This window comes from Chrysemys picta, chromosome 4, assembly GCF_011386835.1.
Source record: "Chrysemys picta bellii isolate R12L10 chromosome 4, ASM1138683v2, whole genome shotgun sequence".
Classification (NCBI taxonomy): Eukaryota; Metazoa; Chordata; order Testudines; family Emydidae; genus Chrysemys; species Chrysemys picta.
This window is the reverse complement of record NC_088794.1, coordinates 123,998,165-124,014,269: the sequence shown is the minus strand read 5'-3', so window position 1 is coordinate 124,014,269 and position 16,105 is coordinate 123,998,165. Positions and strand designations below refer to the sequence as shown.

Here is a 16,105-nt window from a genome sequence, read left to right as displayed (position 1 = left end):
AGTGATTTGAAATACTGGGATAGTTATTATTACAGTGTGTCCCACAGTGCTATGTATATAAAAAGTAAAACAGAAATTTGGAGTAGTGGCATTACAAATGAGGCCATTATACATAATTTCTTGTAATTAGCTACAGTACTGTCCATCCATGTTATAGGTTACCCTTACTGCTGGTTGTCACCCTCTAGGATAAGCTTCGCTGGGCAGGAAACAGGAGCGGCTAGCTTCTCTGTTCCATTGGTTGCATTCCTATGTGATTTACCAGTAGCTGACATAGGTCCAGTTGTTTCTTATAGCTGCTGTCTTCCAGATAACCTACTCAATGGACAGTAACCAATTTATCCAATATTGCTGTGTCAGGATTTAGTATTGGTACTCAAGACAGTGAACAAGATTGTTTTGAATAACATTTGCCTCAGTTAGGACCCAGATTATGACTGGTACTAACTGGGAATTTGTTTACACAATTTATAGTTTCTATATAACTTAATGATTATTTTATCAATTTGTTTTTTCCTTGCCTTCATGTTGTTTGCTGCCATTCATTTGTTAATTTTTACCAGTGTGTTGGTTAAACAGCTTTGCAAAGTTATGCACATTGTAAATGTACAGCAGTAATACAGCAATAATACAGTTGCTTTTACACAATAGCCAAATTCAAATTAAATGACAGTTTAACCTGGTCTATCTAGCTAGTGGTTTCTAGCTGATTGCCAACGTGATTGTTCATATATGGTAGACTGAGGTGTAGTTGACCAGTCTCTTATTTATAAAGCACTTCATTTTTCTTTTCTTGGTGCTTCCTTCACTGTATACTGATATCTTCTGGTGTTTTTGTGGTGTGATATCTTCTGGTGTCTTTGGTCTGTGGGATGCAACCTTAAACAGCTAGTTAGTTAACATAATACAAGTTTTTTGTTTGTTTTACATTTCTTCTTGTTTTCAGTAACCCAAATTTAATCATAGAATCATAGAATATCAGGGTTGGAAGGGACCTCAAGAGATCATCTAGTCCAACACCCTGCTCAAAGCAGGACCAATTCCCAACTAAATCATCCCAGCCAGGGCTTTGTCAAGCCGGGCCTTAAAAACCTCCAAGGAAGGAAACTCCACCACCTCCCTAGGTAACGCATTCCAGTGTTTCACCACCCTCCTAGTGAAATAGTTTTTCCTAATATCCAACCTGGACCTCCCCCACTGCAACTTGAGACCATTGCTCCTTGTTCTGTCATCTGCCACCACTGAGAACAGCCGAGCTCCATCCTCTTTGGAACCCCCCTTCAGGTAGTTGAAGGCTGCTATCAAATCCCCCCTCATTCTTCTCTTCTGGAGACTAAACAATCCCAGTTCCCTCAGCCTCTCCTCATAATCATGTGCTCCAGACCCCTAATCATTTTTGTTGCCCTCCGTTGGACTCTTTCCAATTTTTCCACATCCTTCTTGTAGTGTGGGGCCCAAAACTGGACACAGTATTCCAGATGAGGCCTCACCAATGTCGAATAAAGGGGAACGATCACGTTCCTCGATCTGCTGGCAATACCCCTACTTATACAGCCCAAAATGCTGTTAGCCTTCTTGGCAACAAGAGCACACTGTTGACTCATATCCAGCTTCTCGTCCACTGTGACCCCTAGGTCCTTTTCTGCAGAACTGCTACCTAGCCATTCGGTCCCTAGTCTGTAGCAGTGCATGGGATTCTTCGTCCTAAGTGCAGGACTCTGCACTTGTCCTTGTTGAACCTCATCAGTTTTTTTTTTGGCCTAATCCTCTAATTTGTCTAGGTCCCTCTGTATCCGATCCCTACCCTCTAGTGTATCTACCACGCCTCCTAGTTTAGTGTCATCTGCAAACTTGCTGAGAGTGCAGTCCACACCATCTTCCAGATCATTAATAAAGATATTAAACAAAACCGGCCCCAGGACCGACCGTTGGGGCACTCCACTTGAAACCGCTGCCAACTAGACATGGAGCCATTGATCACTACCCGTTGAGCCCGACGATCTAGCCAGCTTTCTATCCACCTTACAGTCCATTCATCCAGCCCATACTTCTTTAACTTGGCGGCAAGAATACTGTGGGAGACCGTATCAAAAGCTTTGCTAAAGTCAAGGAATAACACATCCACTGCTTTCCCCTCATCCACAGAGCCAGTTATCTCATCATAGAAGGCAATTAGGTTAGTCAGGCACGACTTCCCCTTCGTGAATCCATGCTGACTGTTCCTGATCACTTTCCTCTCCTCTAAATGTTTCATAATTGATTCCTTGAGGACCTGCTCCATGATTTTTCCAGGGACTGAGGTGAGGCTGACTGGCCTGTAGTTCCCCGGATCCTCCTCCTTCCCTTTTTTAAAGATGGGCACTACATTAGCCTTTTTCCAGTCATCTAGGACCTCCCCCCGATCGCCATGAGTTTTCAAAAATAATGGCTAATGGCTCTGCAATCTCACCCGCCAACTCCTTTAGCACCCTCGGATGCAGCGCATCCGGTCCCATGGACTTGTGCACGTCCAGTTTTTCTAAATAGTCCCGAACCACTTCTTTCTCCACAGAGGGCTGGTCACCTTCTCCCCATGCTGTACTGGCCAGTGCAGCAATCTGTGAGCTGACCTTGTTCGTGAATCATTGAGTACACTAGCTTTTTCCACATCCTCGGTCACTAGGTTGCCTCCCTCATTCAGTAAGGGGCCCACACTTTCCTTGACTTTCTTCTTGTTGCTAACATACCTGAAGAAACCCTTCTTGTTACTCTTAACATCTCTTGCTAACTGCAACTCCAAGTGTGATTTGGCCTTCCTGATTTCACTCGTGCATGCCTGAGCAATATTTTTATACTCCTCCCTGGTCATTTGTCCAATCTTCCACTTCTTAATTCTTATTAACTTAGTGTGTTTACAATGTAATAGATACCAAGTCTTTTATAACACAAGCTATACTTCTGCAGTTGTTATATAGACATTCATTTTTCACTTGAGGTGCATTACTAATATTTTATACTAAATTTAATACTTAACTGCTAAAATAGATGCTCACAATTTCCCTGCTGAGCATTCCGTTTTACAAAAGGGTTAGTAACATAATTTTTACCAAGCTTTTTAGAGTTAATTTGCTTGTGATACCAATTCCACTTTTAACTATTTAGAATCACAAACTTTAACAACCACTACATAACATAAAAGAAAAGTGTATAACAATTAAACTAAAATACATTTTAAATGCAAGTTCATGCAAACACTTTGAGGGTATTAAATTTTTATGATACTTTATTGCAGGGGAGGGCAAACTTTTTGGCCCGAGGGCCACACCTGGGAATAGAAATTGTATGGCGGGCCATGAATGCTCACAAAATTGGGGTTGGGGTGTGGGAGGGGGTGAGGGCTCTGGTTGGGGTGTGGGCTCCGGAGTGTGGGCTCCGGGGTGCGGCCAGAAATGAGGAGTTCAGGGTGCAGGAGGGGGTTCGGGGTTGGGTGCAGGGGGGGTGAGGGCTCTGGCTGGGGGTGCGGGCTCTGGGGTGGGGCTGGAGATAGGAGTTTGGCGTGTAGGAGGGTGCTCTGGGCTGGGACCGAGGGGTTCGGAGGGTGGGAGGGAGATCAGGGCTGGGGCAAGGGGTGGGGGGTTGAGGGTTCTGGACGAGGGTGTGGGCTCTGTAGTGGGGCTGAGGATGAGTGGTTTGGGGTGCAGGCGGGTGCGCCGCGCTGGGATTGAGAGGTTTGGAGGGCAGGGTGAGCTCAGGTGCAGGCTCTGGGTGCAGCAGCATGTCCCTTCTCTAGCTCCTACGCGGAGGTGCGACCAGGCGGCTCTGCCCTGTCTGCAGTCACCGCCCCTGCAGCTCCGATTGGCTGCGGTTCCCGGCAAATGGGAGCTGCGGGGGCGGCGCCTGGGGCAGGGGCAGCGTGCAGAGCGGAGCCCTCTGGCTGCCCCTTCACGTGGGAGCCGGAGGGGGGACATGCTGCTGCTTCTGGGAGCTGTGTGGAGAAGCCCCGACCCTACGCCCCGGCTGGAGTGCCAGAGGAGGGACATGACGCTGCTTCCGGGAGTCGCGTGGAGTGCCCCCCCCCCCCCGACCCTACTCTCTGGCTGGAGGGGGGAAGCCCCAGATCCTGCTCCCCAGCCAGAGCTTGAGGGCCGGATTTACCCACCCCTGCTTTATTGTGTTTGGGAGCCAAAGGTGGAAACCTGTTGTAATTGTTTGGTTAGCTTTATGCACAAATTGTTATTTTAAAACATTTTTGCTATGACATTCTTATAACTGTATTTAAAAGTGCAAACAAGTTTATAAAAACCCAAACAAGAAATTAACATTTTGTTAATATTACCTTAATCTTAATGTTGAGGTTTCCCCTTACATTTTTTCTTTGAATAAAAACTAAAAACAAAACAAAACTGTGGTTAATAAAAGAGAATTCTTTTTGTTTGCAATTGCATTATTTGTTGAGACATATATTTATAACTGAGGCCTTTTTGAACTTTGGAAAAAATGGTAATATTATTATAATGGTTATACCCCAATCATAATATTAAAATAGTGTAGTACCACTTATATTTTTCAAAAAAAGGTTATAAACTTGACTTGTTGCAGCAAAATAAAAATAATTTAAAAAGTAGTCACATGACACACAACATACAACACAGGACAACATGCATGACATACAGGACAACCTTACAATTAAAAATAAATGGCGCCGGAATTCTATTTAAGGCATTAAGGCATTAATAAGGCATTAAGAATTTAGTTATTAAAACAATTCATTTAAAACAAAACCAAGCAGATAAAAGGGTTAAACATTTAAATAAGCAAGTTATAACCTTTTTATTTAAAACTTTTAATAAAAATTGATAATTCATATTATTTGCCAAATTTCTGTTGTTAATTTAGTAACTTAAGGCATTTTTCATTACTTTATATTAACTTAGGGGGGAGGGATAGCTCAGTGGTTTGAGCATTGGCCTGCTAAACCCAGGGTTGTGAGTTCAATCCTTGAGGGGGCCACTTGGGGATCTGGGGCAAAAATCAGTACTTGGTCCTGCTAGTGAAGGCAGGGGGCTGGACTCGATGACCTTTCAAGGTCCCTTCCAGTTCTAGGAGATGGGATATCTCCATTAATTATTATTATTATTATTTATTATTTATTTTAGAACTCTATTTGGAAATAAGGAATGCCCATGTTTCAAATATTAGTCAGTGGTTAGGATTAGAAACAGAATCTGCTTCTCTGTTGCTTTGCAACCGTATCTTCAAGAAAGGTAGGAGTAATTCCAGCTGTTGGATTCCTGAAGGGTTAAAATAATTAATTTACTAGATTAATTTAAAGTAAGGTTTTTACCTTGTTTTCTCTTCGTTTTGTTCTGGTTTCAGCTGCTTTATCTTTTGCAGGTTTCTTTAAAAACTTTAATTTTAAAATAAAGAGAGAAAGTAATAATGTGGAGAGGCGGAGGAAAAGGTTGGGAGCAACCTAGGAAAGTAGGGAGACATGAGCCAAGAGAGATTAACTCTATCAAGATATATTAAGGTACAGACAGCAGCAGCGAGTTTAGCAAACTGAGAAAGGATATAAAGGAAAACTTAACCAATATGTAAAAATATTTGAGAAAGAAGGTTTATATTTTTAGATTTGAGCGGGGAGTGTGGTTCCGTAGGTTAAAGCAGTTGAGAACCTGCACCCCTGGTTTTTATCCTAGCTCTGAGGAGAGCGGGGGTCATTACTTGCTCTGGCAAAACCTTAATTTGTTCCTCCAATGTCTGTTGTTTTTGTTTGCATGCCAAATGGATTGCAGGAGTGCCCTTTTTGCTGCAATTCACTGTTTTTTGGGCAGCCCCGTGTGTTAATGCATCAAATCTAAGTGTTAACCCGCTTAATCTCGGTTTTTCATTTTGAAATTCTTTTTTATTCGCTCTCCTACAGGGTGGATATAAATAAATGATTTTTAAAAAATAAAAAAATCCGATTTTTTTATTTAAATCAAATTTTTTTGAGTTAAATCGGATTTTTTTGGATAAAATACTTTTTGAGGGAAAAACCTGTCTAAAGATCATTTTAATTAAGATACATTATAGCTCAAAGATATCTCATCATGGAATAGGGATTATAAATTCTAATTCTATAGTATGAGACAATATATTCATGTAATGTTTAAGAAAAGTTGTGTAAATTAATGATCTAGAGGATGGTGTGGACTGCACCCTCAGCAAGTTTGCAGATGACACTAAACTGGGAGGAATGGTAGATACGCTGGAGGGTAGGGATCGGATACAGAGGGACCTAGACAAATTAGAGGATTGGGTCAACAGAAATCTGATGAGGTTCAACAAGGACAAGTGCAGAGTCCTGCACTCGGGACGGAAGAATCCCATGGACTGCTACAGACTAGGGACCGAATGGCTAGGCAGCAGTTCTGCAGAAAAGGACCTAGGGGTTACAGTGGGTAAGAGGCTGCATATGAGTTGACAGTGTGCCCTTGTTGCCAAGAAGGCTAATGGCATTTTGGGCTGTATAAGTAGGGGTATTGCCAGCAGATCGAGGGTCGTGCTCATTCCTTTCTATTTGACATTGGTGAGGCCTCATCTGGAGTACTGTGTCCAGTTTGGGGCCCCACACTACAAGAAGGATGTGTCAAAATTGGAAAGAGTCCAGCGGAGGGCAACAAAAATGATTAGGGGGCTGGAGCACACGACTTACGAGGAGAGGCTGAGGGAACTGGGATTGTTTCTTCTGCAGAAGAGAAGACTGAGGGGGGATTTGATAGCCGCTTTCAACTACCTGAAAAGGGGTTCCAAAGAGGATGGATCTAGACTGTTCTCAGTGGTAACATATGACAGAACAAGGAGTAATGGTCTCAAGTTGCAGTGGGGGAGGTTTAGGTTGGATATTAGAAAAAAACTTTTTCACTAGGAGGGTGGTGAAGCATCGGAATGGGTTACATAGGGAGGTGGTGGAAAATTCTTCCTTAGAGGTTTTTAAGGTCAGGCTTGATGAAGCCCTGGCTGGGATGATTTAGTTGGGGATTAGTCCTGCTTTGAGCAGGTGGTTGGACTAGATGACCTCTTGAGGTCCCTTCCAACTCTGATGTTCTATGATTCTATGAAATGAGTTCCAATAGGTCATGGATTAGGGACCCAATCTTATGGAGTACCAGAGGCTTCTGTATAGATTATTTAGGTTAATTTTTCTATCTACCCAATGGGACTCAGTTCTCAGTCTAGAAGATACCATCAGAGATGATTAGTTTTTCGTTCTCAAACTGTTGAATTTGTGTCTCCAGAGAGAACATGCTTGTTAACAGCAAAATTTTTTAAAATAAATAAATAATATATAGAGGTGAGAAATAACAGACCTCATCTCTATTGTCCCCCAGCAAATTTGTGTACACAAAGTCAATCCCTTACCTCTCTCTAAAAGTGCAAAGTTTCAAAAAGTTCAATGAATAGAAAATTGTTGAGGGCGGAATAGATCTGGATAAGGAGAAGAAGTCTGGAGATAAATGTGAGAAGGGAGGGACAGGCAGTAGAAATAAAAGTGAAACTGTTTGAGCAGCATATTCCAGAAGTCTTGAAGTCTTTCTGAGTGTAGCCTTCATTGATTTGAGACCTACCATACCATTCTCTCACTAGAAGGGAAAACCTATAATGGCAGCGGGCTGTAAAAGAGACCAAGTTTGGGAATAAGAACCATTCAAGAAATATATGTTTGCTGATGATGTTTTAAAGAAAGTCACACTGGTGAACTGGTGGAAGTCACTTCAGTACTTGGATTCAGAAACTGTTGAAGTGATAATCTCACTTTGAACAGCAGTTGCTTCTTCTGCTGGTTTAGAAAGACTATTTTCTTCCTTTGGACTAATTCATTCCAAATTGAGAAATCATTTGGGACCTGAGAAAGCAGGAAAGCTTGTTTTTCTTTTCCAGATTATGAACAAACAGGAAAATGAAGGTGAAGATAACTGAATTAAATTTCATGTGATTATTTTAGTTAAAAACAGCCTGATTTTATGAAACTTGAATGTTTAACTAAATTCAAAAATTCATATGCTTGTTTTGTTAAAATATTATATGTTTGCTGTTGAAGAAAAAAATCCAGAATACATAACATTGTTGTTTTAGTTAAATAAAACAATTTAAATGTCTGTCTGGTGACGTTCTCCTCCTAATACAGCAAGTGTGGCCAACCTGTGTCTCCGGAGCTGGATGCGGCTTTTCATAGTTTAATATGCGGCTCCTTGCACAGGTGCTGACTCTGGGGCTGGAGCTACAGATGCTAACTTTCCAATGTGCTGAGGGGTGCTCAGTGCTCAATCCCCTGTGCTGCCCCAGGCCCTACCCCCACTCCACCCCTTCCCCCGAGCCAGCTATGCCCTCACTCTTCCCCCCCCCACCGCCCACCAGAGCTTCCTGTGCACCGTGAAACAGCTGATCGCAGCAGGCGGGAGGTGTGGGGAGGGTGGGGGAGTCACTGATTGCCGGGGCTGCCGGCGGGCGGGAGGCGCTACGGGTTGGAGTGGGGGGAGCTGATGGGGTCTGCTGGCATAGTACTGTGGCTCTTTGGCAATGTACATTTGTGAATTTTGGCTTTTTCTCAGGCTCAGGTTGGCCGCCCCTATAATGCAGCATGGCAAGAAAATCCTCCAAATATTAATGATAGTTCACCTCCCAATGACTTCATAAATATCTGCTTCAGTTACCTTTGGTAAACGAAATAACCAAACAGTCATTCATTTTCTGATAAAGCTGTAAAACTAACCTGAAAAGTTTTCAAAGTAAATCACTTTAAAAATGTATAGTGCAGGGATCGGCAACCTATGGCACGCGTGCCAAACACGGCACACAAGCCGATTTTGAGTGGCACGCTGCTGCCTGCCGCGGTCTTGGCCCCCAGCCCCACTCAGCCACCCCGCCCACCGCTCTCCCCTGCGGGGGTAGGAGGCAGAAGCTTGGTCCTGCGGCAGCCAAGCTTCCCCCCTCCCCCGCTTCTTCCCTCAGCGTGGTGCTTCCCTGCCCCTCCTCCTCTCCTTCCCTCTGCTGATCAGCTGATGGCCCTTGCGAGGGGGAGGGGGACGAGTGGTAGTGTGCTCGCTGCTCTGTAGAGGAGGCAGAGAAGAGATAGGGACGGGGCTTTGGGGAAGGGGGTGGAACTGGGCATATCCCTTCCAGCCCCCTGCCATGAGCTGCTCAGGGCAGGGGGCTGGGAGCACCTCCACGAGCCAAGCACCCCAGCCCTCTGCCCTGACCCCTGAACTCCCCCCCACACTCCCAGCTGTCTGCCCTGCACCCCCACACCCCCCCAGCCCTCTGCCCTGACCCCTGAACCCCCCCCCCCAGGTCTTGGGTCTTGGCTGCTGGCCCCTTGCCAGCCGGCATCCCAGCCGTAGGCCCCATGCAGCCCGCTGCCGGCCTAGGTGAACAGAACCCCAGGCTGGAAGCGGGCTGAGCAGGCTGGCGCTGTAAGATCAGCATTTTAATTTAATTTTAAATGAAGCTGTTTAAACATTTTGAAAACCTTGTTTACTTTACATACAACAATAGTTTAGTTATATAATATAGACTTATAGAGAGAGACCTTCTAAAAAATGTTAAAATGTATTACCGGCACGTGAAACCTTAAATTAAAGTGAATAAATGGAGACTCGGCACACCACTTCTGAAAGGTTCCCTACCCCTGGTATAGTGTGTACCTTCTAAAAATGAAACCTACATCTATCTCTGAGTAGTGAAGAATACGTATTAAGGTTATAACCAGGAGCGGCGCAACGGTTTTTGCTGCCCTAGGTGGCAGCGCTCCTCCTCAGAGCATTCGGAGGCGGGGATCCTTCTGCTCTGTGTCTTTGGGGTGCTTCGGCGGCGGGTCCCGGAGCGAGTGAAGGACCTGCCACCGAAGCGCCCCGAAGACACGGAGCGGAAGGACCTCTGCCACCAGGGATGGCAAAATGCCGCCCCCCAAATTCTGCCGCCCTAGGCAACCGCCTAGGGTCACCTAGTGGAAGCGCCGGCCCTGGTTATAACAACCAACAAGAGTGCACTTTTATGTAGAAATCCATGATTAAATCAAGTCTTCCTGGCTAGTGATTTAAATCATGATTTAAATCAATTTGATTTCAATCAAATCCATCCTGCTCCCCTACGATCAAGTTTATCTCCTAATGTGCTCTGTGAACTGTTCCATTTTTTCCTTCATCTGATTTACCAATCCTGTGACAGTATTGTTTGCTACTTCTCCCTCCTGGCCACTTACTTCTGATTCTGATAGGCACCAGTTTAGGTCTTGGTTTAAGTTTTACCGGAACTTGGCTTTTATCATACGATGCTGGTTGCAGTGCAGTGGCCCCTATTTTATTCTTTAATTTTGCTAGGGCCACCTTTTCCCATTTCTGTTCCCATTCTTCAGGCACAGGGTAGCTACCTGAAGCCTGCTGTTGACCACAAATATTTATAGCAAGGGACGGCACATCTCTTTTTTTTGTAGGTTTTTTACAGCTGTTTCCAATGTTATATTCTGTTCCTGTGCTTTCTATCTCTTGACTGTTTGCCACCCTGTTAGGAGAGTGGGAGAATTCCAGGACTCTGTGGCTTCTCCTGCTTTTTTTAATTCTTTCTTTGTTTCTGTTACTTGTCCCGCCAATCTTGTGGCATGTTGTCTTAACCATTTAACAGCCATGGCCATAGTTTGCAATATTTTACTTTTATTTTTTAAGGCTATACTGTAGTCTCTGCACTAGCCTTACAGATTCCATTACATGTTTTTTTCCCCACCATATTTTTTAAATTCACATGGACCTCCTTTGCTGGCAACCCAGTGTGTCCATAACTTATCAAACTTTGTGGGGCTTTTTAGGGAGGGGCTAAGGGTTTAGCATGTAGTTTTCTGCCATGTTAGATTACGATTCTTACAGAGGACAGCTCACTTACTTACCAGATCAACAGTCGGGGTCACCAATGTTGTCAGATGTTTGACTGTGTGTGTGTGTGTGTGTGTGTGTGTGTGTGTGTGTGTGTTCGTTGTGTGCTGTCCCAGCTCTGCGCAGATAGTTGGCACAGCAGACCTTAATCAAACTACCCAATGACCACAACATCATTAAGGTACGAAGGTGCCCAGCCAGGTTTATTGTCGACGAAGCACGGTAATAGCTAGACTATATGAGGATACCGAGATGTGTATGCCCGTGACAATGAACCACCTCAGTCAGTGGTGGGACTTTCCACTGTCCCGTAGGCCAGCCGAAGGGTTAAAGCAAGTTATCCCAACATTTATAGACTGAGACAAACAATCTGGGATAAACAACTTGCATATCACCTTATGCGTTGCATGACATGTTTGTTACCTCTCCTTGTACTTTCCGCCTGATGTTTCAGACAAAATATCTCTATTCATCACTTTTGTCAAACCATTTTATCATGTACTAGGTTAGGATGTTCTTGTGCTGGCCTGCTGGAATGTATTTACATATTCAGTGTTTTTTTAGTAATGCTAGCAATACTGGTGCCGAGTTTGAGTACTGGTCACTGATTTGCAGGCAAGCATCTGCTTTTGATATGGCCTGACTGTTGCTCATAGCATAACTCTTGCTGATTTTTGGTTCAGGCCTCAGGCCTTACACCAGACCCATGCTTCATGGCTCTCTCTTTCTACTACAAATAACTTAGTATATCAGGTTCTTGTTGATTGTACATTTTTAGTATGTTGGAAAATGGTGAATGATGTATTGCTTATGGACTAGATAATTCACATTTTTCTTATGATTAAGGATAAGATTGTCACAGAGGTCATGGAAGTCATGGATTTCGTGGCTTTCCGAGACCTCCCTGTTGCTTTCTGCTTCAGCCTCGGGTGGTGGGGGGGACCCAGAGCTCCAAGCCGCTGTGGGGGGATCCGGAGCTCCTCCCCCTCCTGCAGTGGGGCTTAGGCTCTCTTCTCCCCCCTCCCCTCCCCCGCAGGACTTGGGCTTTGGTCAGCCCCTCCCTCCATTATTTTTAGTAAAAGTCACAGACAGGTCATGGGCTTCTGTGAATTTTTGTTTATTGCCTGCAACTTGTCCATGACTTTTACTAAAAATAACCCTGACAAAATCTTAATCTTACTCATGATTTGTGTCAAAGTGTTAGGATTGTAACTGGAATTTAATTACACACACCCAACAGCATATAAAATGAATTATTAAACAAAATATCTTTAAATGTTTTAATAAGAGAAGTTTATGTATCTAAAACTTGTTTCACATTTATAACTAAATGATTTATTAACAGAGGGATTAACTGTAGTCAGTAAATTAGGCTGATTATTTCAGGTCACCATGGGAAAATTTTCAAATATGCCTGTGTGAAAGTGACTGGAATTTAAGTTCCTAATCTTGCCTAAGGCTGTTGAAAATGAGACAGTTTACTAAATTACTTAGGCTGACCTGTTGTGCCATATTCGTAAAGCTTGATCTCAAAAGTTAGATGTTTTCCTCCTAATTTTTTCTTTACATAGAAAAGTATCTTTTAACTCAGTTTTTGATAAAGGCTCATGGATTCGGCATATCTGTTTTTTATTAAAATGTTTGAATAGATTATAATAAATTTAGGCTTTAACACATTTTGTAATAAAATCAAATTTCATTTTAAACAAGTTTATCCTAAAGAAAGAATTATTGTTATCAAAATCAGATTTTTTTTTTCTTTTTAAATCATTGAGTTTTATCCACCTTGAGTCCCACACATTGAGGGCTTCTGAGGAACTGTGTATGGTAGGCTTGCAGATTCAGGCCAACAAGGAAACCTTCACTTACAATCAAACCTTATTCGCTTCTGGCAAGTTTTACTTGAATGAGTGAACCTTGTTCATGTAAGGCCCTAAGATGGACAAGGTACAGGATAACCGTTCAGGGAAGTGAGACAGAAGAGAAGGTTTTGATGTGGAATTGTAAGGAAGTACTCCTGGAATAATTGCATTTTGAAGGAGGAGAGAGTGGAGGAGGGAAGGAATCGGAAGGTTTTTTTTTTTTTTTTTCCGTTACTACCACCACCACCACAAACATCATGGCAACAGATTTTATGCCTCCACTAGCTATTTTTCATGATTCTGAAACGCTGGAATAAATATTTTTTGTATTCTTCCTCATCTCTTTTACTATTCTGAATGTTTATGAAAATAGGTCTTTGTTTCTGAATAGTTCATTCCTTCTCTTTATTCTCCAAAAGAAGTCAATATCCACTCTCTTTTACCATTCTGTTGTTGTGGAGATAATTTTGATGGCACAAGTAAAAATTATGGCAATGATTAAGTAGCCTGAACAGATGAATTTTTAAACACAAAGAGATGGTATTCATGGAGAGATCTCCAGCAGTAAAATGCCTGGGAAGTGAACCCACTTCCATATCCTACCACCATCCAGGAAATGTGACATAAGCAAAATTTTGGAGAAGTAATCACTTAAAATTCATATTAGTATATCAGAATTAAATGTGAGTGTCTTTGCTTTCATTTGATAAAGGGGTAATGGTATGTTAGTGGTTAGAGGAGGGTGAGTCTAGGATTTGGGGTTCTAATTCTGGCTCTGCTATGTGAACTTGTATAACTTAAACTTGCTGAGTGTCCATATCTGTAAAATGAGTTTAAATTACTTTTCACACAGATAGTATTATGAGGCATAATTAGTTAGTATACATGAAGTGCTTTGATATACTTGAAGGAAATAAATACGAAGTGTTATTTATTTATTTACGTGTAGCACAATCTTACTGACAGGTTTCAGAGTAGCAGCCGTGTTAGTCTGTATCCGCAAAAAGAAGAACAGGAGTACTTGTGGCACCTTAGAGACTAACAAATTTATTAGAGCATAAGCTTTCGTGGACTACAGCCCACTTCTTCGGATGCATATAGAATGGAACATATATTGAGGAGATATATATACACACATACAGAGAGCATAAACAGGTAATTTCTGTATAGGAATGGTGGTTGAGAATTTTGTATTGAAATATTGTCTCGGGAAAGCTCTATCTGAATAATACAGGTATTTATGCATTATAATAAACATTGTTCACATTGAGAGCAATACATTCCTTTTGAAGTCCTCTGGTATTTTTTTATTTTATTTTAGTAACTACATGTCTGTTGTTTGGGGCATTAAAACTCACAGTCACTCTGGTTTTGACATTCACCATATAGGGAGTTCTAGAGTACGTGAAACTCTTTGCTTTTCAGTTTACACTTTTAAATATTGTTTTGTAGCATTTTACTTAAAATTTAGATTGATGTCATGGGAGGATTCCAGGTCCTAAAAATGTTTTACAATGTGCTAAAACTCAGTGCTCTGCTAAGTGAAAATTTCATGGATTGCTTTCAACTGTCCTTGCCTCTTATAAATGACTTTAGTGATGTTTGCTGTGAATTAATTAGGTTGTCTGCTGACTAGATAAATCTGCAACTTTAAAGAGCACAGCAGGCAAATTTTTGTAGATCTCACATTTTTCTCTACCTGCAGAATTGGACTGGCTTAGCAATCCAAGCTTCTGCACAGAAGATGCACTGAATCTGCACCAGCGCACTGCAAAGGCTGCAGATCTTACTCCTGAGAGATCACAACTTATAAGGTAGCAGGTTCTTTGCAACTTTTTAAATAGCCTTTTTCTAATGTCCTACTTCTGTTTTGTTGTAAGTGTGACCAAACTCAGGAGCTTACAGTGTAGCTTTTCGTTTCACGGTTTACTGTTTATATCACCAACAGAAGTTGTTACAGTGAAAGATATTACCTCACCCACCTTGTCGCTCAGTTCACTGGTTAGAAAGCCAGAATGGTGTCATTTGTAAAACTATGAATAATTATTGCATTTCCCTTCATTTAAAGCAGGGGTGTGCAAACTATAGCCTGCGGGCCACATGCAGCCCCCGGGACCTTCCTGCCCGGCCCCATAGCTCCTGGCCCAGGAGGCTCGCCCCGGCCCCTCCCCTGCTGCTCCCTCTTCCCCGCAGCCTCAGCGCGCTGTGCCGGCAGCGCAATGCTCTGGGCGGCCGGGCAGCATGGTGCTCTGGGCGGCGCGGCTATAGTGTCGCCAGCCACTGGTGCTTCAGGCAGCCCGGTAAGAGGGCAGGGGAGTTTGGGGTGGTGGTCGGGGGCAGTCAGGAAGGAGAGGGGGTTTGGATGGGGTGGCGGGGGGCAGTCAGGGGCAGGAGGTCTGGGAGCGGATGGGGGCAGGGGGTGGTGGATGGGACAGGTGTCCTGAGGGATTGTTAGGGGACAGGGAATGGGTGTGTGTGTGTTGGATGGTGTAGGGAGTCCCAGGGGGACTGTCGGGGCGAGAAGCAGGGGGGGTTGGATAGGGGTCGTGGGTCGGGCCACGTCTGGCTGCTTGGGGAGGCACAGCCTCCCCTAACTGGCCCGCCATTCAATTTTGGAAACCTGATGTGGCCCTCAGGCCAAAAAGTGTGCCCGCCCCTGATTTAAAGTAATGAGAAATTAGCCTTTTAAAATTACTTTTCCTTTAGCTTTTTCTCACTGATGCATTCAAATCACTGCTAATTTTGGTGATAGGAGGGAGCTGAATGATCATGATTAAGGCTATGTTTTAGTCACTGGTATTTTTAGTAAAAGTCATGGACAGATCATGAGCAAAATTCACAGCCTGTGACCTGTTCATGACTTGTACTACATACTAAATCTTGGGGTGGCGGCCAGAGGGTGCTGGGGGTGCTCGGGGTAATGGTGGTGGCCGGGGGGTGCCGCAGGTGCTGGGAGGTGAGGGTTGGTGGGGCTGGCAGGCTCCCTATCTGGCTCCGCGCCTTCCCGGAAGCGGTGACATCCCACTCCCTGAGCTCCTAGGCGGAGGCACAGCCAGGCAGCTCTGCACGCTGCCTCTGCCCTGAGCTCTGGCTCCACAGCTCCCATTGGCCGCGACTCCCGGCCAATGGGAGCTGTGGGGGCAGTGTCTGCAGGCGGAGGCTGTGCGCAGAGCCCCCAGGCTGTGCTTCTGCCTAGGAGCTGAGGTATGTCGCCGCTTCCGGGGAGCCCCCCAAGGTAAGCGCTGCCCAGAGCCCTCACCCCCTCCTGCGCCCCATTGCCCAGTCCCCTTCCACACCCAAACTCCTGCTGCTGCGGGAGGGGTGCACAGCGGCTCGAGACTGCCCCAGCAGTAGCTG

The 16,105-nt window shown here is 44.0% G+C and overlaps 1 protein-coding gene across 11 annotated transcripts in view; it reads left to right on the top strand.

Annotated features, from left to right (window-relative positions):
* The window catches only part of NRDE2 (NRDE-2, necessary for RNA interference, domain containing), a 71,834-nt gene that overhangs the window by 5,697 nt on the left and 50,032 nt on the right, over positions 1-16,105 (top strand). For 10 of the 11 annotated variants that reach the window (XR_010601131.1, XR_006176490.2, XR_010601130.1 and 7 more), the window contains exon 2: positions 14,454-14,562. The exons of the other annotated variant lie outside the window; for it this stretch is intronic. Coding sequence is in view for 3 of the 10 variants with exons in the window: in XM_005285386.5 (XP_005285443.3) it covers positions 14,454-14,562 (109 nt within the window). In the remaining 7 variants the exon portion in view is untranslated. The remainder of the gene's footprint in view (positions 1-14,453; positions 14,563-16,105) is intronic. 11 annotated transcript variants of the gene reach the window in all.